Genomic DNA, 21,763 nt, shown 5'->3' with positions numbered 1-21,763 from the left:
AATATCTTGGACTTAAGAAAACAACTTTATTTTTTGGTTTGTTTCTTAAAGTCCTTTTTAAAAAAATATTTATATTTATTTATTCATTTGGTTGCACCGGGTCTTAGTTGCGGCAGGTGGGCTTCTTAGTTGTGGCATGAGAACTCTCAATTGTGGCATGCATGTGGGATCTAGTTCCCTGACCAGGGATCGAACCCGGGCATTGGGAGCGCGGAGTCTTAACCACTGCATCACTGGAGAAGTCCCGAACAACTTTATTGAGATAAAATTCACACACCATAAAATCCACTCATTTATGGTTTTTAGTATATTCACAGTTGTGTTATCTTAACTTCAGAACATTTTTATCATCCCCAAAGAAACTCCGCACCCTTTAGCAGCCACTCATCAATTCCCCCTCCTCCAGCCCATGGCACCCACTATCTACTTTCTGTCTTTATGGTTTTACCTGTTCTGGAAATTTCGTATAAATGGAGTCATGCAATACCTGGCCTTTTATGACTGGTTTCTTTCACTTAGCATCATGTATATAAGGTATATGTTAGAGTAAGTATAAGTACTTTGTTCCTTTTTATTGACAAATAATATTCCATTATATGGACCTACTGCATTTTATTTACCCACTCCTCAGCTGTTGGGCATTTAGGCTGTTTCCACTTTTTGGCTATTCTGAATAATGCTGCTGTGAACAGCAATTTTTTTGGTACTCCTCCAATTTTATTCTTTCCCCGTTGAATTTTCTGGGGCACCTTTGTTGAAAATCAATTGATTATAAGTGTAAGGAATTACTTCTGGACACTCAATTCTGTTCCTTTCATTTAGGTCACCCTTCGTTAGATCAGTTTCTTTCAGCAGTGATTTATATCGGTAGTTTTCAGTGTACATGCCTTTTATTTTTGTGAATTTATTCCTAAGTATTTTATCCTTTTTGATGCTATTGTGAATGATATTTTCTTAATTTCATTTTTAGGTGGCTCATTGCTAGTATATAAATACAACTGATTTTTGTGCATTGATCTTTTAATCTACAACCTTGCTGAACTTGTTTATTAGCTAGTACTTTTTTAGTGGATTCCTTAGGATTTTCTACATCCAAGATGATGAAAATAGTTTTTTTCCTTTCCAATCTTTTTATTTTATTTCTTTTTCTTGCCTAGTTGCCCTGAGTAGAACCTCCAATGCAGAGTTGAATAAAAGTGGTGAGAGCAGACATCCTTGTCTTGTTTTTGATCTTAAAGGGAAAGCATCTGGTCTTTCACCATTAAGATTAGTATGATGTTGCTAGCTGTGGGTTTTCATAGATGCCTTTATCAGGTTGAGGAAGTTCCCTTCTGTTCCTAATTTGAGTATTTTTATCGTGAAAAAATGTTGGATTTTGTTGAACGTTTTCTCTGTCTATTGAGATGATTGTGTGGGTTTTTTCTTTCATTCCATTACTGAATTACATTGATTGATTTTTGAATGTTAAACCAACCTTGCATTCCTGGGATTAATCTCATTTGGTCATGGTGTATAATCCTTTTTGTGTGTTGCTAGATTTGGTTTGCTAGTATTTTGTTGAGGATTTTTGTGTCTTTGTATAAAAGATATATTCTGTAGTTTTCTTCTGATGTCTCTGTCTGCTTTTGGCCATTGAAAGCGTTTGATCAGGGGGCTGATATAACTACGTAGTTGTGGTAGGCAGAATAATGGTTCCTCAAGTGAGTCTATGTCTTAATCCCCAGAACCTGTGAATGTTTATCTCACATGGCAAAAGGGACTTCACAGATTTCATTAAGCTGAGGATCTTGAAACTGGAGATTGTCCTTTAATTATATGGGTAGCCCAGTGTAATCATAAAGATTCCTGTAAGTGAGAGACGGAGTCAGAGATTTGTAGATGCCACGCTGCTGGCTTTGAGAAAGGAGGAAGGGTCCATGAGCCAAGGAATGCCACCTCTAGAAGCTGGGAAAAGCCGGGGAACAGTTTTTCCTCAGAGCCTCTGGAAGGAACACAGACATCTTTATTTTAGCCCCGTGAAAGTCGTTCAGGCCTCTGACCTTCAGAACTGTAAGATAATAAAATTTGTGTTCTTTTAAGCCTCTGAGTTTGTGGTAATTTGTTGTAACAACAATAGAAAGCTAATACAGTAGTAGTTTGGGAAAATTAATTGGTGGTAGTGTGCTGGATAATTTGGAAGGAGAGAGTAGAGGCAGAGAGATCAGTTAGAAGTTTTCTGAACTTTTCATCATGGAATTTGAGAACTTTAGAGTTAATAGAGACTTCAGGTAATACCTGCTTCAACCTTTCCGTTTTAGAGATGAGGAAATGAGTTCTGAAGATACTGTGATAAGGTCACACAGCTCATCGATGACGGTAAATTGTGATTTAAATCTGTATTTTCTGGGCTTGGTCATAGAAACCACTGTAAAGCCTATGAAGCTTAAAAAAGCTTCGTTCTGTTAGGGAAGCAAGGCTCTTAGACATCAGTTCTGGGGAATATACTTAATAAAGTAGTGCTTTATATATGATTTATGTGTTTAATGAAGTTGGGCAGGCTCTACTGGGGAAGACTGTTTTAAATTTCAGATTTCAAATATGTCGATCAGCAGTAATACTTACTGAGGCAATTGGTTATCCCTTTTTAAAGAGTGACAGTGTACTCCATTTTCAGTGAACTAAGCCAAGTCTCAGGGATTTACACTGTTTGGGTGAAGAAAAGTGTAGTAGTTTCCCCCTTATTCACGGTTTCGCTTTCTGTGGTTTCAGTTACCTGCAGTCACCATGGACTGATAATATTACATGGAAAATTCCAGAAATAAACAATTCATTAATTTTATTTTATTTATTTATTTTTGGCCATGCTATGCAGCATGCAGGATCTTAGTTCCCTAACCAGGGAACGAGCCTGTGCCCCCTGCAGTGGAAGTGTGGAGTCTTAAACCACTGGACCACCAGGGAAGTCCCACAATGCATAAAATTTAAATTGTGCACTGCTCCGAGTAGCATGGTGGAATCTCACACCATCCTGCTCTGTCCTGTAGGGGACGTATTTAAATCATCCCTTTGTCCAGTGTGTCCTGCCTGCTAGACACTTAGTATCCGTCTGGGTTATCAGATCAACTGTCGCAGTATCTCAGTGCTGTGTGCAAGTGACCCTTATTTTACTTAATAATGGCCCCAAAGTGCAAGAGTAGTGATGCTGGCAATTCAGATATGCCAAAGAGAAGCCATGAAGTGCTTCCTTAAGTGAAAAGGTGAAGGTTCTTGACTTAATAATGAAAGAAAAAAATTTGTTTGCTGAGGTTGCTAAGATCTATGGTAAGAATGAGTCTTCTATCCATGAAATTGTGAGGAAGGAAAAACAGATTCATGCTGGTTTTGCTTTCACACTTCAAACTGCAGAAGTTACAGGCACAGTATGTGATAAGTTCTTTTATTAAGATGAAAAAGGCATTAAATTTGTACAGTAAGATATTCTGAGAGAGAGGGTGGGAGAGACCACATTCACATCACTTTTATAGTGTATAATGGTCATTGTTCTATTTTGTTTTTAGTTATTGTTGTTCATCTCTTTACTGTGCCTAATTTACAAATTAAACTTTTATCACAGGTGTGTGTGTGTAGGAAAAAATATATATGGGGTTAGTACTGTCCATGGTTTCAGGCATCCACTGGGGGTGAATGTACCCCACTGGGGGTGAATGTACCCCCCTGAGGATGGGGGCACTACTGTAACTGTACAGGACAGTCCGTTGGTAAGGGGGTCAATTCTCTGCACCTAGAGAAAGAAGTACTAAGCCAAAGAATAGAGTGTGTTGAAGTTTTTCTTTTAGTTTATATTTGAGATGTGCTACGGGTACATGTCATCAACAGAAGAGAGAAAACTGCTAGTTAATAAGGAAAAACACTGGATCCTGAGAAGAACTTTTACCTGAAAGTTAAGAAAAATAGGCTGGATTCCAAATATTCCAAATAATCATCTTAACCAGTCTCTGAATAAAAATGTGTCCACAGTAAGCTGCCATAGTTAAAATGTAAGAAATGTCCCACTGTACAGGTGGCAGTACTGTTGAGTGTTTAAATGAAGCTGTTGTAATGAGTTATTTTTGTGAACTGTTCACAGTGGAACATGCGGAACCTGGAACTTCGGCTGCCAGTAGTGTAACCTGGCTGTGCCTTGGTTTCCTCGCCTGTCAGCTCTGTGATTCCACAAGTACACCCTTTGTGTTAGGCAGGGTAGTTACATTACCAGGTCAGGTTTTTCCCTCAGCCTCTACAAAAATGTTGATTACTGCCAGGTGCATGTGTGAGAATCGCAGTTGTAGGACCTTTGGGTGGCAGTGGTAAAAACGTTGATAGCTTTCCTAGGGTCCCTCTGGGTGGGGAGGGCCTAGGTTGTTTAGTGGCGGTAAAAATGGAGAGGTGGTGGCAGATGCAAGAAATATTTAAAAGAAGCAGTAGGACTAAATACTTTATTAGATGCGGGGAGTGAAAAAGAATGAATGATAGTTGATTGAGGACTTGAGTGTGAATGACAGCTGATGCCATTGCCAGATGTGGAAAAGAAGGAAGGTGATGACTTTGTTCTTTAGACATGTTGAAGGGCATATTGATGTCCTGATTACAGCGGGAGATGTGGGCTCGGAGCTATGGAGTAAGAAAGTTGATTTTGAACTAGAGAGAGTTTGAGTTATTTTTAAGAAATTGGTACTTTTGACTCTGAGAATAGATGAGTCCTTTGAGCGGGTAAGAGTGGATGGAATTAGGATAGTGGACTATGGCAGAGAAGGCAAAGTTGACTCAAGAGAGGAGGAAGGAGTTCCAGAAATCTGGGTTGCATGTGAGTCTTTGACTTTTTATTCCTGGAGTTGTTAAATTTCAATCACACACTAGTACTGGAAGTGAATTTTGAGCTGGAGCTGGGGAGTTCTTTCATTCAGGTGCCCGCTTTGTGCAAACCCCTTTTTGGATGCTGGAAATTTAGCCATGAACAGAATGGAAGGGTCCCTGCCCTTCCGGTACTTGTATTATAGTGAGAAGAAGGCAGATAATCATAAACAAGAAAACATCAGGAAGAACAGTTTAATGAAAGTAAATAAAACAATAGGATGTGATGTGATTGTGCCTGAGTAGAGGCTATTTTAGGCTGGGTGGTCAGGGAAGGCCTCTGAGGGGCGGCCAGTTAAGCTGAGACCAGAATGACCAGAAGGAGCCCGCCACGTGCAGATCCTGGCACAGTGTTCTAGCCCAAGGGAACAAGTGCAGAGCTCTAAAGTGAGGGCTAGGCTTGATACGTGTGGGGAACAGAAAAAATGGCGGCGGGGATTCAAGAGTGCAGGGGGGGCGGGGTGCGTCCTCTCCTGGATGAGCTTGGAGACTCAGGGAGGAGACAGGGAAAAGCCTGATCTTGAAGCACTTCACAGACCATTGGGTGACCTCCCTAGGGCCTGCCTTTCATCACGTCTGAAGCCCAGCACAGCACCCACCTCTGAGTGTACTCTGAACTTCAGAGCCTTCAGTGGCTTGGGGTCAGGTCAGGCCTCTTAGGGATGTTGGATTAATCCTAATGTGGAGCTGTGGGCCCTGGGCAGACTGGATTCTCAGGCAGTTTAAGCATAGTAATTTGGACTGCCCATCTGAGGAAAAATAGTTTTAGTACTCTGTAGTCATCTTTAAGATCCGTGTTTTAGATGTAAATTGGATTTTCTTGAACGGAGGAACATTTTAAAGCAGATTTGGCTCTCATTTGTTAAAGGGCAGTGTAATTAAAAATTTCTGCTTAGTTTTTATATTCTTTCATGGTTGAATTGCTTCTGGGGAGAAAAAAATGTATTTTCAAAGTCCATTTGTGAACCTAAATGAACGGTGTATGATAGGATTTCATTGTAGTCCTTTCATTTTCTGGTTTTCTGTGAATGGTTCACCTACTGGTGTAACACTCATTTGCATCACCTGTAACCTTTCTGGATGACAACTCCTTAAAAACAAGAGTTCATGTTCATATACTACCTCCTGGTTTAAAATGCACATTTTGTAATGATGTGGATAGACCTAGAGTCTGTCATACAGAGTGAAGTAAGTCAGAAAGAGAAAGACAAATACCGTATGCTAACACATATATATGGAATTTAAGAAAAAAAAATGTCACGAAGAACCTTGGGGTAAGACAGGAATAAAGACACAGACCTACTAGAGAATGGACTTGAGGATATGGGGAGGGTGAAGGGTAAGCTGTGACAAAGCGAGAGAGAGGCATGGACATATATACACTACCAAACGTAAGGTAGATAGCTAGTGGGAAGCAGCCGCATAGCACAGGGAGATCAGCTCGGTGCTTTGTGACCGCCTGGAGGGGTGGGATAGGGAGGGTGGGAGGGAGGGAGACGCAAGAGGGAAGAGATATGGGAACATATGTATATGTATAACTGATTCACTTTGTTATGAAGCAGAAACTAACACACCGTTGTAAAGCAATTATACTCCAATAAAGATGTAAAAAAAAAATAAAACGCACATTTGAATACATTATATCATTTGGTTCTCACAGCAACCTTGTGAGGGTGGAGGAAGCTTCATTCTTACCCTCATAATACTTGAGGAAATAAGAGCTCAAGATGGTTCATTTAGTATATGCAAAAGTTAGGGCTTTACCCAGAAATTGTGACTCTCAAACCCATTGTCTTTCTTCTGTATACCAAGCTGACATGCACAGTTCCTGTCCATAATTGTTATATAAAACACACAAATCTCATCCCACTTAATGTGATAGAGACTTGCACATATAAAGTCCTTTTTAAAATAAGTAACCCAAGTTTAGTCTTCCATTTCCCATGTTTTATTTGAAATAAGTTCACATTTATAGAAAAGTTAGAAGAATGCAACTTCACCTCTACTTATCTTTTATTAACATTTAGGTGTGACCTAAATGTGATTTGCTTATCATTTTCTGTATTACATATATTTTTTGAGCTGTTTGAAAGTTGCTTTTCCCAGGCATCATACCCTATTCTCCTTAAATATTTCAGCATAGATTTCTTAAGAACTGGGACATTCTCTTTCAGAAACACAGTACAATTAACAAAAACAGGAATTGTAACATTGATGTAATATTCTTATGTAATGTAAGTCCATATTCCAAATTTCTCTGATCATCCCAGTAATGTCCTTTAGAGCATCCTCCTCCCCTCTTCTCCCCAGTTCAGGATTTAATCCAGAATTACACACTGTATTTATTTACAGTCTCTTTAATCTCTTAATCAGGAACAGTTCCTTTGCTTCTCTTTGTCTTTCATGATACCAACATTTTGGAAGAGTATAGGCCATTTAGCCAGTTATTTTGTAGCACTTTGCTTCTTTTTGACAGAACAACTGCCTTTTAAAAGTTGCTCATTAAAAAAAATAAAGATGCTCATTTGTTTCCCAAGTTTCATTATTGATTAAGTTTACCTTGTGTGAGTCCTGAATAGTCAGTAATGTCATCTTTGTGATTAAAAAGTATTGCTAACAAGGAAATAAATGTGATAACGATGTCTCTATTGTGCATATGTAACTTCCTTATAATTGTAAGGAGATATGTACAGCATCCCTGCAAAGTGTAGCCTAGAGTATCTGATTTTATTCCAGAGATGTATTCTGTGAAATAACTAACCTACCTAGTCATTTAGCGAATTGAAAAGGCATGCTAGACATGGTGCCTATATCTCTTGAGTCCTGAACTATTATTTCTAGCCATTATGGGACTTATGGTCTGAGCCACTTGTTTACAGTAAACAACATGCAGCAAACCACGTGGCTGCTAATAATTTTTATGAACATAGTACATGTACCCTTTGGCTCTAGAGCCCTTCTCACTATCAAGATAAAAGCATAGACTTTTCCACGGAACTCTACTTCACTTCGCTGTACAGTAGAAACTAACACAACATTGTAAAACAACCATACCCCAATGAAAGAAAAAAGCATAGACTTCTCCCAGAAAGCATAGGGGGGATGGGGAATGCTATCAGGTGATAAGAGAAAAAGCCAGGCACATGAAGCAAAGGTTGGTATTTATAAAACAAAATAGGCCCTACCACCAGCCCCACACACTAAGCACTAGGGGACCTAGCAACCTAGCAACTGGACATTAGCAACAGTAAATAAATCCTCCCCCAGAGTAACAGCTGAAGGGGATGAAAGATTTTTAAACTTCTGAAGGAGGAGCATGAAAGGGTCTTTGGATGCTTCTTATCTCAGGCCTCAGGCTAATGCTAGAAGAAATGTGGCCAGGCCAAACCTGAAGGTCTACAAGGCACAAGGAGACGATAGGGGTCAAGAATAAGGAGATCCGGATTATTCCAGAGAAAGTCACTTCCTTTCTCCTCTCATCACTTTACTTTTCTGGAGAAAAAGTTGTGATGATGCACCCAAGTGATTGTCCCATAGTCAGCACTCCATGTGGGGATGCACTTTGTAGGAGAGGTCAGGACTGGAGAACAATTTGATGAGTCATAGGGATCATTGTATTTTCGGGGTGGTTGAGCTCACTCTGCGGGAAGAGTGAAGAAACTGAGCTACAGAGAGATTGAGGGATTTGCCTGAAATTTCACAGGGGTTGTGATAGATCTGGTCAGGTAGCAGGATCTGCAAATAATTGGCCCAGCCAGTGTGCAGGAGGCAGTGGCTTGAATTTAGGATTCAGAGTACACATACAGAGAAGTTGTGGTGTAAGTCTGGTGGTAAGTGGGCTAAGTCAGAGGAAAAAAGGTAGCTGTGGGAACGCCGAAGAAGAGAGAAATATTTGAAAAGATAGCATTGAACTCTTTTTCAAAGTGTAACAGGTAAGGATTAGAATGTCTTTTGCGCTGTAGACACGTTGGAGAGTAGTTTACAGTTATTAATTGAAATCCCTCTTCAGTAGGAAAAAAGAGTGAAAATAAAATGTGGGTTGTAACTTTGGATGTAGGAAGTCAGTAATAGCCATCCTGGTGAATTACTTGGTCAGATACTTATCTTCAGGAGGGTGGGTGGCTTTTTAGCCCTGGACCAGTGAAAGGAAGGGAAAGTCAAGGCCCTTGAACAGTAAGTGAGGCATTTCTCTTGTTAAGTGCAGCTCCTGCAGGTTTTTGATGTTTTTCTGTATTAGATTAATGTCCTTACTGGTTGCCGAAGTGTTCCAGTGGGCATTGGGCACTTCATGGTTAATGACACTCCAGAATGGATGGTTGTGACTCTTAACACTGACTCAGAAGGTTTATATTGGACACTGATGATTCACTAACTAAAATGACCATAAGGACACATTTAAAGAGGAAAAACTTGGGGTTCATTTCTCAGATCCTTCAGTTATAAACTTGTTTTTTTTTTTTTTGGTGTCCCCAAGATTTGTGGTCTATTGAACACATCTCTAGGTCTCCCTCAGGAAAACCAAAAGGCATTTTTTTTTTTATCTTACAAACTAAATACTTTTTTTTTTTTTTTTTTTTTGCGGTACGCAGGCCTCTCACTGTTATGGCCTCTCCCGTTGCGGAGCACAAGCTCCGGACGCGCAGGCTCAGTGGCCATGACTCACGGGCCCAGCCGCTCTGCGGCACGTGGGATCTTCCTGGACCGGGGCACGAACCCGTGTCCCCTGCATCAGCAGGCGGACTCTCAACCACTGCGCCACCAGGGAAGCCCACAAACTAAATACTTTTTTAGAAGCAGAGAGATAGATGTGAGGTATAAATTCTGTTCTAAGCGTGCAGCAAGGTTATGTATGGGATACTTATTACCTGCCATATGATTGAGATGAAACCCACATTAATTAGATTTTCAAGGGGAAGAGCCATTCTAATTACAAAACAAATTTCCAGAACCCCAACAGATCTGGTTTATTATGTCCTTCCGCATTTCTCTTTTTCCTTAGCACTGAGTGTTTGCCTGGAACATCCTGACAGTAGAAGAACATCATCTTTGAAGGTAGATCTTTGGCACTGGATTCCTTTCTTCATTTAAAATCAACAAAACAAACCAATATCCAGTGATTATAACTATTTCTATTAGAATAGGGTCCGTCCCTTAAGATGATGTTGCTCTCTGTTTTCTCAAGGAAGGGAAAGGTGGGTTAGGGTGCTGGTATTGGTTGAGAACAACTTGAGAACAACTTCTTGGCAGGGTACCCTGGTGGGCACTTATACACATTCCCTCATTAATCTTCACAAGAGACAAAAGATTTGGTCAGTATTTCCACTTTAGAGCCCGTGAAGTGAGGGATCCAAGGGGTAACTGACTTGTCTGAGGTTGCAGCTATGGTGGACCTAGGGTTCAAATCCTGTGAATGATTCCCAAGCCCGTTTAAAAAAGGGAAATCAGAAGAGCCTTTCCATTTGACTCACATTTAGACCTTGAGAAAAACTTAGAGTGATATCCTGCCATCACATTGGATTCTTGTTGACTCTGGACTTCTGTGTCCAGCCTCAGTGAAGAGGACTTTGTGCAGTGGATTAATATGCTGTGTGTGTGCTAATCAGAAGTGGCCTCAGAGCCCAAACAGTACCAGAAGATGAGAGTGCAAGTGGAGATGTGCTCAGAAAGAAGCAGGTTTAAAATGAGCTATTAAAACAGTTTATTCTTGCATAAGTATAGTTTGCATAAATAATCAAAGCTGTGAAGGGCTGCAGAATTTAAATTACCCCAGCTTTAATCTTCTCAGTTGCCTCCTTTCAGGGAAGAGGACCTATTTGGTAATAGCAACATTTTATCTCTTCCTGGGAAATGTGTTTCCATAGCAGGAGTTGAACTAATCTGGCTATGCCTCTTGCTTGGCTGTTACTTTGTCACATTTTTCTCTTACAAAGAGAGCTTTATCAGCCTTCTGATCTCTTAAATGAATTACCTGCCTTAGCCTTAACAATAGGTCTGATGGGTCAGCTCCAACATTTTGTAGCCTGCAGGTTCTTTCCATCCAGATCTGAGGACTGTGTTTAAATAATGACAACTTCGTCACTAGTGCCAGAAGAAATAAGGAAGTCAAGTGTTCCTTAATTTAGCTTTTGATGGTTTTACAGAGCAAGAGCTTCAGTTTCCTTCTGTTGGGACTTTTTAATCCATCTCCAGAAACGTGCTTTGAAGTTAACAGATTTTGCATTTGCAGGTAGCATTTTCTTATTTTTCCTTGGCATTTTCAGAGCAGATGAAGATACATAGAGGTCAAAGCCTTTTCAGGGTCTGTGTACATGATGCCTTTACAATAACTTGGTGTTTCCCAAGCATCTGGATATGGGGCAGGGGGGCTGGAGTTAAATTTTCCATTCGGTTCTAGTGAAGAGAAGTCTTGCTGTCCAAAGAAGACCAAAATGTAGTGCTCTGTACCCTTAGCTCATTCACCAAGTGTTTGTGAAGCACCTATTAGTGAATGGAGGACCTGGTCTTAGAGGAATAGATTCTTTCACCGGGGCTCAGATGCTTGAAGAGTTAAATGACAGCACAAGCAGTACTTGTTCAGGTGCTTGGATGAGTTATACAGATGGTTACACAGTGACAGTTCATAGCAGGGAGAGGAATGAGATGTTGGCAGAAATGATAGGGAAGCCTTCAGGAAAGATGGGGGGCTCTGTTAGCCTGGACAGATTTGGCTGTGGAGAAAGGGAAGAGCAGAGCGAGAGAAGGGAGCACAGTCTTAGAAGTAAGGTATGGACATGGTGTTATCAGTGGTGGTGAGGGATCTGGCTTGACTGGAGAGGACAGTTCACATGGGAGAATATGTGGAGATGAGATTGTATAGATCTACTCTGTTCAGTATAGTAGTCACTAGCCCATGTAGCCATTTAAATTAATTTAAACGAAATAAAATTAAAAATTCAGTTCTTCCATTGCAGAGTGCTCAGTTGCCACATGTGGCTGGCGGCCACCATTTTGGACAGTGCGGATATAGAATATTTCCATCATTGCAGAAAATTTTCTTGGCCAGCACTGATGGAATATAGCATTTTACAAGCATGATAGAGAGCAACTGGAGGTCTTCTGATTAGGCAGATAGTAACATGATGAAAGTAGTACCCAAAGAACATTGATGGAGAGGTGTGGAGAGCGAGGAAGAGCAGTGAGGGACCCTCAGGTGAGTAGCCTGTTCACCGTTACAGTGTGCTGAATGGATGTGAGGATGATAAGCTGTTCCGAAGAACAAATGGATTTTGTTTGGTAGAATGACTGAAAGCATCAAAGAGCCACAGATATGAACACCGAGGATTTTACCATGAGAGGCAGAGGGAGAATGGTGTAGCACCAATGGGCGAGGGAGGAGCTGCCTCGGCAATCTGAGGGAGAACAGTTGTGTCTTTACAACAGCCTGTGGCGGAGGGGCTGGGGTGTGGTGGTGGTGGTGTTCGTAGTGAGGATTAAATGGTATAAGCATATTTCACAAATGATGGATAGAAACTTTAAATATATAGGTAGTTTTTAAAAGAGACCCATCTCCTTTATTTTGACAGTACAAAAGCGTATAAATGTATCGGGTGGCTTCCTCTTGCATCTCTGCACATGCACTTGTGTTGACAGCTCTTTCCCTTGTTTGCTTAGAAAGAGGAGGGGAACAACATTTACTGAGCACCTTCCACGTAGGGTGACTTATGTACATTTTCTCCTCAGCCTTGTGAGGCCCATATTATAGATGAAGGACAATAGCTAGTAAGAGGTGAAACAGAGGGTTTTTTTGTTTGTTTCTTTGTTTCTTTTTGCGGTACGCGGGCTCTCACTGTTGTGGCCTCTCCCGTTGCAGAGCACAGGCTCCAGACACGCAGGCTCAGCGGCCATGGCTCACGGGCCCAGCTGCTGTGCGGCATGTGGGATCTTCCCGGACCGGGGCGCAAACCTGTGTCCCCTGCATCAGCAGGCGGACTCTCAACCACTGCGCCACCAGGGAAGCCCGAAACAGAGGTTTGAACTCAGAACTCTTGCCCTTTCTGTCTAGTCTCTCTAAGTAAGGATGGTTTCACTACCAGTCCCTCAAATTGCTACCACCCTCTCTTGACCTGGGAGCTTGAAACCTGATGCTTATATCACATTCTACATTTAGAGGTTGGCTTTAGCACTGAATTCCACTTGCCATCGCTTTTTCAAATGTAAGATAGAGATCCTATAAACATTGTTTGCTCACAGTAATCATTGGTGTGAGGAGTTACCCGGACTGACTTTCAGCTGAATTGTTCTTGAGCACTGGTTTTCAAAGTGTGGTCCCTAACCACCAGTGTGAACATCATTAGAAACTTGTTAAAAATGCAGATTTTCACGCCCAACCCAGATCTACTGAATCAGAATGCTTGGGGTGGAGCCCTACAAGCTATTTTTAAATAAGCGCTCCAGATGACTCTGATGCACCCCAGTGCTTAAGCATGAACCAAGTGAACAAAAAGGGTAGTTTTAAAAGCCCCTTTCCCGTGAATTAAATTGGAGCCTCTTGGGTAGATTTAGATCTTCCAACATGGCTGACTGTTAACCCATCAGCAGTGGTTGACTGGAGATATATGGGAAATGATATGCATTAAGTAGGACATTGTTTCAAATGGATGGATCTATGGTGGATTCCTGAGTAAATTATTACTAGATTATTGACTCAAACTAACGTCAAGGTGTGCAATATTGAACACAGGGCTGCTTATTTCTTAGCAGGAGGTGGTAGTGATTTTCAATTAAGGGAGTTGATACTTTGCATTATTTTTCACAGTATTTTTATGTCATTTAAGATTCCTCATTTCTTCTTTGTGTGGTTGTGAATAATTAAAGCCAGATCTGCTTTATAGTTAGTTAGCAGAGCAGTTCATGATGCAAATGGAACTCATAAGAGCACCTGGGTTTTGGAATGGTGTTGTAAACAGGCTTCTGTAATGGATTTTTGGACGGCATCAGTGAATTTTAAAAAATTTGAAGTCAGCCTTCGGGAGTTTAGCTATGGACCCTATGCTGAGTCAGTGGTACTGCAGGGAAACCAGTTAACAGCTCTGTGTGTGCTAGCCTTCAGCTAGGTAAAACAGTTTTTGCATTTCTCCCTCTCTCTGAAATACAGTCAACCCTCTCCACTACCCCCAACACACACACAAAGAAAACTGCTCATCTTTCAGTATGCAGTTCCTGTCATTTGGCTCTATGGAGCCCTTCCTGAACTTTCAGCCTCCTGTGGAATCTATCACTCCTCTCTCCAGGCCCCAGCTACTCTGTACAGACTTTACTATAACACCTCAAGCACTTTAAATGATTGCACTTTTGCTTACATGCCTTTTTTCATTTACTATGTCTATCTTGAGTACAGAGACTTTATATTTGAGTTATTGTTTTTATTGCTCTCACTTTAACTTCAGCTTCTATCACAGTACCTTGCACATAATAGGTTCTCATTGTTTTTGATTAAATATAATAGAATTACAGCTGTTTGGGAAAGAGCTTTGCTGCATGCATGGATGGTTATAAATGTCTGTTTAGTCAAAGATGAGATTTTTTTTGGGGGGGAGGTAAAACTTATGACCCTGAAAGGGGAGCCACTCAAGAGATCAAACAACATAGGGGACTTTGTGACCTGGAACCAGTGACAAAGGGTCACTTTGACCCCTGAGATGGGGCCTCTAGGAAAACTTGGGAATGATACTTGATGAAAAACTGAATTTCAACCCAAATAGTTTAATACTTCTGTGTTGTGTATGGGCTCTTTACTTGGAACTCCCTGTGTTTGCTTCTTTCTGTACTAATCTCACTTTATTGGTTTGACAAACCTGTGAATTAGGAGGAATTGTTTTGTTACTTTACAGATGGGGAAACTGAGACAGTAAGATTTATATTTTGAAGTTTTAGTACAGCTATTAAGTACAAAATAAGCTACAAGGATATATTGTACAACACAGGGAATATAGCCAACATTTTATTATAACTACAAATGGAGTATAGCCTTTAAAAATTGTGAATCACTATATTGTACACATGTCACTTGTAGAATATTGTACGTCAACTATACTTCAGTAAAAAAAAATAAAAATAAAGTTTTAGTAAGTTCATTATAAGACCAAAGGTCTTTATTGCCCTCTTTGGAATTTACTGTGCCATCTGAGATGAAATTGTTAGGTAGTTTCACAGAGTCACCCCAGTGAATCTGTAATTCAGAAATCCGAAAATAGCTCCATACAGATAGAACATTAGGAATATATTTGTATCAGCAGGGATGTAGAAATTAGATTCTTCTGAGAGGTACACTAATTTATTGATTGATTAATGAACTGGTGATGTGCATCTTTAGTACTTTTTCTCATTCCTACACATTTCTCCTCCAGAGATTCTGATTGTTTCCTTTTATGTGGGTCCTTATCTTTAAGTATAGAGAACATCATATGTACTCTCAGAGATTTGTTTGCTTGTTTGTTCTTTTTTAAACCAAAAAAGAGCTATTGGCCCTTGTGCATCCTTGGAGCCCTTCACAAAGCTCTGTGTTTGGATTAACTGCCGACCCCGTGTGATATACAAAGCATGTGGCAGCTAGGATGGAATTTTCAGCTGTCTCTCTTTGTTATGTCCACAGAAGGAAATGTGAGTTTTATCTTACTACTCAGGCAGTGGTACATTCCTTTTTTGGTCCATGGGATCCACCAATCTGATTGTGGACTTATTTTCTGCCATTCCTGTCATCTTCTTGAACTAGTTAAAAGGCCTCATGACTATGAATTCCTCTTTGGTCACTTCCTGCATTCTTAAATTCTACTTTGATTAAAGCTTATTAGGTTTTGCCAACATTGTCTGGTTCATCCTATCTTGTGTGGTTAAGGGATCCCAGGCAGCATAATATGAAGGAGCTACTACTGTGGGTGTTTCTCATAGCCAGTGTCTCTTCTCCACAAATCCTCATTTTCCAGATCTCCATACAATTGGTTCTTTTATCCTTACCACATGTATGGGTATGATTATAGGTTGTCCATATCTTACTAGGTCTCAGAATTAGAAGTGGGTCTTCTTTATTATGAGACAAAAGTGGGCATTTTAAGAAGTGGTGTGCTGAGATTCCAACTCCAGTCTTCCTGTTGATTATGGGGTTGTGGTCTTGATTTTTCATTTGCTGTAATGTATGTATATGCAGTAGAAGGCAGCAGAAATGCATATTGTATTAAAATAATCCTAAGAGCCTCCATTTTTAAAAAATTAATTTTTAATTGAAGTATAGTTGATTTACAGTGTTTCAGGTGTACATCAAAATGATTTAGTTATACATATACATACATACATATACACATACATATATATACACACATATACATACTATGTATATTCTTTTTCGGATTCTTTTCCATTATAGGTTATTACAAGTTATTGAACATAGTTCCCTGGGCTATACAGTAGGTCCTTGTTGTTTATCTATTTTATGTATAGTAGTGTGTGCCTGTTAATCCCAAATTCCTGTTTTTTCTGCGCCCCTACCTCCCACCCCCTTCCCCTTTGGTAACCACAAGTTTGTTTTCCATGTCTGTGGAGTCTCCATTTATTGAATACCTTCTGGTACTTGCCCACTATGCTACGTGTCCTTTCATTTCCTCATTTAATCACGCTAACAACCTCATGAGATAACTTTTGTCTTCTGTATGTTAAAAGGTGAGGAAATAGGGCAAGAGAGCTTCAGCCAGTTGCTGAGGTCGTGCATCTAGTAAAGGATAGAGTCGGAGTTCACACTAACCTTTCTTACTTCAGAAGCCGGGCTCCCGATGTCAGTGTACTGCTGCTGTGTGTCGGCTCTTACCCTCCATGGTGTGGGAAGAAGTGGGCTGTTGCTGAGGATTTGTAAAATAAAGGTATTGATGGGATTATTGAAGGCAGAAGGAGACAGTGAAAAGTGGAATTATTTGCAAAGAAGGGAAACTGTTTGGGGACAGACACTAGACCTTCTGTGATAACCATTCCAGTGGGGTACAGTGCAGTGCGGGCTACTGGTTCTCAAACTTGAACCTGCATGGGAATCACCTGGAGGACTTGTTCACACAGATTGCTGGGCCACAGCTCCAGAGCTTCTGATTTCCTCCGCTTGGGGCAGAGCTGAGAATTTGCATTTCTAATAAGCTTCCGGGTGATACTTTTGGTTCTCGGACAACACTTGGAGAACCTGTGTAGAGAAAAGTGACTCCTTTGTAGGTGTCAAGTAGATATGGTTTTAAATTCCTGCTGTAGTACTAACCAGCTGTAGGAGCCTTAGAGTCTTCATCTGTAAAATTCAGCAGGGTAATACCTGTATTATAGGGTTTTTGTGAGGGTTCAATGTGATTTTTAAAATGACAACAATATCTAGCACTTATTGAATACTTACTAAGTACCAGGTTCTTTGAGATATGCTTCACATACATCATTTACTCTTCAACCGTTAAATACTGTTGTCCCCACATATAGAGCTCCTAGCACATGGGCGTTGCTCAGTTACCACTCCTGCCCTTCCCTGTCCGCATTTAAGAAGGCCGGGAAATGTGTAATGCACCTTAGTTAGATTTTCATAAAGCTAATTTATTTCTTTTTAAAATTTTGACACTTTAAAAGGAAAACTTAAAAAAAAAACCAAAAGAACAAATTCTGGATATTTATATGCAATGGTTTTACCAGGAAGGCTGGATAAGAAAAATGTTGCTATCATCTGAAATGGTAGAATATTTCTTCTTACTACTTTACGGTTTTCAAGTATTGTGGATCGCTTAATGCCCATATAACTATTTATTATCAGTTAGGAAGCTTAACCAGCTTTAAGAAAGCTTTATAATTTACCTTTAAAACTAATCAAGTTTTTAACTCTTTCTCCCTTCCTTTATGGCTGCTTTTCAGAAGGTGTCATATGGCCAATTTTGCCATCCAGTTACAGTCCTTCACCCATAATTAAATAAAACCCCAAAATAGTAAATTTATTACTTTATTTTGCTTTGTTTGAGAAATAATATATTTTACGAGAAGAGAGTATAAAAGAAAGTAAAAACATGGAGATTCTGAAATGGGGGATATTTTTATTTACTTGTGAATGAGTGGGGACATTTATTCTGTGTCTGCTAGATGCTTGTTAAAATACTAGTACTTAAGGGGATTAAATAGTAACCCTAATCTGTGTAAGGCAGTTGAAGTGGTGCTGGTTTACAGTGAGCACTTGATGAAAGAGCCGTTATTAAATTATTTCAGGCACTTCAAATATATGGATATCCTAACACAGCTTCTACCTTTGTGGAGTTTACAATCTAGCGGTTCCCCAGAAGGACTCGAGGTGGCTCCTAGAAGAGTCACACAGCTGGTGACAACTGAAGCTGGTGTTCTGAGTCATGCGACTTCAAGGCCAGTGACCTTGCCTCCCAAAGCGATGCCTCCTGTTCTGTATTTGCATCTTCCCTCCTAATCTTGGTGTAGTTGACAGTGTCCCCACTGGCCAGCTTTGAATATCTCTTTTCGTGGTCTCACGGTTTGTTGTATCCTGGGCCAGGAATGAGATCTGAGCAGGTGTGGTTCCACTTGACGAGTTGGGTTCCCCTCCTGAGGCATTGCCCGGACACATGCCCATTACACAGACAGGGCAGGGATTGGAGAGACCTTGACCTACGTGCAGTGAGTGAGGCATAGTGTGTTAGATAAGGTAAGGAGGCCTTTCCCCTGAGGAAGGAGCCCAGGTGTCTCCTCAGGAAAGCAAGGCAGGGCTTGTTTCATGGTGTCCTCTCTTGGGCCAGTCACCAGTCAGGCGAGAGGAGGATGTGACAGGTAAAGGGAGCCGCATGGCCAGGTAGTGAGTGAGACATGTAGTGAGAGTGAGGCTTCAGCCTCTTGGCATCCTCCTGGTTTGCTATGATTGTGGTGAGTGTGTGGGGAGAGGCTCCGGGAGGGAGGGGAGGCTGGGGAGGTTAGCAAGGGCCAGGCTGTGGGGGCCTTGTCTGCCGCTGGTGGGAGGGACGCACTCCTGAGTTAGGATGTTATCCTGTTGACCGTCCGTGAGTTTCAGGGGAGTAACTTGATCAGATTGTATTTAGGAGACTCTTCTGTGGCCCCCTACTGTGTGAAGGGCTAGCCTGGAAGCCTGGAGACCCAATTTCATAGATGACTTGAGAGGAAAACCAAAAGAAGTGACCAGGGAATATCCAAGGAAGCTAGGTGGATAAGTATGGGAGATGGGTGGAACAGAAGTCAAGCTGATAGATTTTAATTATAGAATGTCCCCACTTGAATCATCTGCTCTCCAGGAGGGCAGAGAAGGAAGAGAGGACTATTCTGTCAAGAATTAATAAAAATCCTTATGGTCTCTGCATTTTAACCAAATATCTGGTCCTGTTAGCAAAGGGGGACTGTCTCTTGAAGTGTTGACCTAATTACTCTAGCAGTTCCAGAGAGCTGTGTAACATTTGTGAGAGGGTGAGGCTGCTTTTTAAAGCCACCAGCTAACTCCCTTCAACCGATTTAGCTTTGCTTATTAACAAGAATAGATTGAGAGGCAGGGTTGTACATTGAAACAAAAAGCTCATACTCTTAGAATTCTAAAAAACTCTTTATTTTTAAGCAACACTTTCCATTAAGGGGACCATACATTAAATGATTTCCAAACTTTTTGTAATTTTGATTCCTTTTCCAGCTGAAGTTTCAAGATTCTTCCCTGTTACAGAGAATAGTTCCTAAAACCATTCCATACAGAGCACTCTATAGACTCATTGAGCGCCATCTGCTGGTTTTATTTTAATGGACCAAATAGGTGGTGCTTGGAAATCTTTAAGTATTTGTGTATATTTTAGTGTTGAAAAATTATGAGGCTGGAAGACAGTATGAACTTTGATCATAATTAGTAGTAGTATTTAAAATAATGGTTTTGCATTGAGAAGGGGAATGCTTTTTGGCTGGAATATAGACATATTTGATTAAAAGTGAACGCAGGTTATAGGGATTTTACTGACCCATATCTATATCTGGCAAAAGATTAGCCTGGTTGAAATAAAAACTAACTTCAAATGTCAAATAAAATGGTTACTTGTTTTCTAACATTAAAATCAACCAAAATCTGCTTATATGGAATGAATTTAGTTTATGCCCCAAATTAATAAATTTCACAGTTGACCTTGTTCATGTTACTTGAGGTGCTTTGAGACATCTTTCAAGGAAAGTGTTATGAAAAGGGCTTTGCTGGCCAGTCTGGAGAGTGGCCTTTCTTCTGAGGGGAGTGGAAGAGTATCTGAATATTTTTCCACTTAAGAGAGAGATGGGTAGAGTCCCTAGGGTAAAAAAACAGGGACGATGCTGTTTTGTTCTCTTCTCATCACTGGCCCCTTTGAGTCTTAGTTATATTTTACGTGACTGTTTAAGGACCACTGAGCTAAAAATTTGGCATAGCCAGAGCGTTAGATTTACAGTCTTTTAATTTCTCATCTCGTCATCTTAAGTGTTTAAATGGGTTGAGGAGAGAGACGCAGATTGTTCACAGGAAGAAAGTCCAGTTAGGAATTCATTCATTCATTCATCCAACATTTATTGAGCACTTAAAACAACCAGCTATACTTTTAGGCCATTGCATTGAGTAAAGCAAATGTGCTCCCTGACTTCGTGAAGCTTACATGATAGTTGGGAGGAGAAGAGGGAATCAGGGCAATATGTAAATAAATATATACTCTTAGAATTTTATGTATGTAAAATATACACTGAGTGTGTATATATAAACTCATGTACACACATAAACGTAAATATATGCATCAGAGAGTAAAAATTGCTATGGGGAAAAAACACAGGGCAAGCTAAGGAGAGTTGGGGCCGGGGAGTTCCATATTTCATTTAGGATGGTCAGGGAAGACCTCACTGATAAGGGGACATTTGAAGAATAATCATTAATGTTATATAAAAGTTTATGATTTTCTTATTTGATCTTTCAACAATGTGTAGAAAGTACACGGGGGAAGTAATGTTGTTAAGCCTTCCATGGCTCCCCTTGCACTAGTATAAAGACCGGAATCCTTGGCATTTCTTTGTGAACCCGTTTCCAGCTTATTGTTCTCTGTGCTCAAGCCATAGCGTGTTACTCCACAAACGGGCCATGGTTGTTCAAAGTGTGTAGGTGTGGACTAGGCAGACAAAGGATGAAGTCTTTCCAAGGAGAGGGAACGACAGTGATTCTTTTAAAACGTGAATCAGATTATGTCACTCTTTTCAGAACCTTCCAGTGGCTTAGCATCACACTTGGGAAAAAATCCAAACTCCATCCTCATCTCCTATCCAGTGTTATTCACTTGCTCTTCCAGGCTGACCTTTGTTCTGTATACATGCCAAGTTTATACTTGTCTTCCAGTTGCTGTTCTCTTGGCCTCGAACACTTGTAACTTGCTTCTTCATTCAGGTTTCTGCTCAAATGTGAATTAGCCCGTAGTAGCCTTTCCTCACCAGCCTACCTGAAGCAGCCTCTCACGCCCACTTCAGACACACCTTAATCCCTCACGCTGTCTTATTCTTTTTAATAGAACTTCCCCCTGATGTTATTTTTTATAATTTGGTTGTCTTACCTGCTAAAACATAAGCTCTATGAGGCCAGAAGCCTTGTCTCTTTCATGTTTATTCCCTAATTCTTAACAGTGTTTGACACACGTTTGATGATCAATAAATATTGTAATGAATAAACCCATTTTGCTGACAAACAAAATGAGTTTCAAGTGGTTATTTATCAGGTCTATAAAACAACCAACTATAGTTAGCTATTAAGTGATTCTGACCTTACTCCCGTGTCAGCGTTTTTTCCTACTTCACTACCCTTTGTGGTGGCAGATACTCTGTTAGTGAGTAACATGTTACGTTGAAGAAATAGTGGATGCTAAATAAT

The 21,763-nt window shown here is 40.4% G+C and overlaps 1 protein-coding gene across 9 annotated transcripts in view; it reads left to right on the top strand.

Moving 5' to 3' along the window:
• Window positions 1-21,763, top strand: part of AKAP13 (A-kinase anchoring protein 13) — a 337,951-nt gene that overhangs the window by 98,686 nt on the left and 217,502 nt on the right. For 7 of the 9 annotated variants that reach the window (XM_060005473.1, XM_060005472.1, XM_060005471.1 and 4 more), the window contains exon 1: window positions 12,719-12,876. The exons of 1 other annotated variant lie outside the window; for it this stretch is intronic. In XM_060005473.1, the coding sequence (XP_059861456.1) occupies window positions 12,781-12,876 (96 nt within the window). In that variant the 5' untranslated portion in view covers window positions 12,719-12,780. Of the gene's footprint in view, window positions 1-12,718; window positions 12,877-21,763 lie in introns of those variants that run through there. One more of the 9 variants, XM_060005475.1, reaches the window with a different exon arrangement.

This window comes from Delphinus delphis, chromosome 2 (assembly GCF_949987515.2).
Source record: "Delphinus delphis chromosome 2, mDelDel1.2, whole genome shotgun sequence".
NCBI classification, from domain to species: Eukaryota; Metazoa; Chordata; class Mammalia; order Artiodactyla; family Delphinidae; genus Delphinus; species Delphinus delphis.
This window is presented reverse-complemented; position numbering and strand designations above follow the sequence as displayed.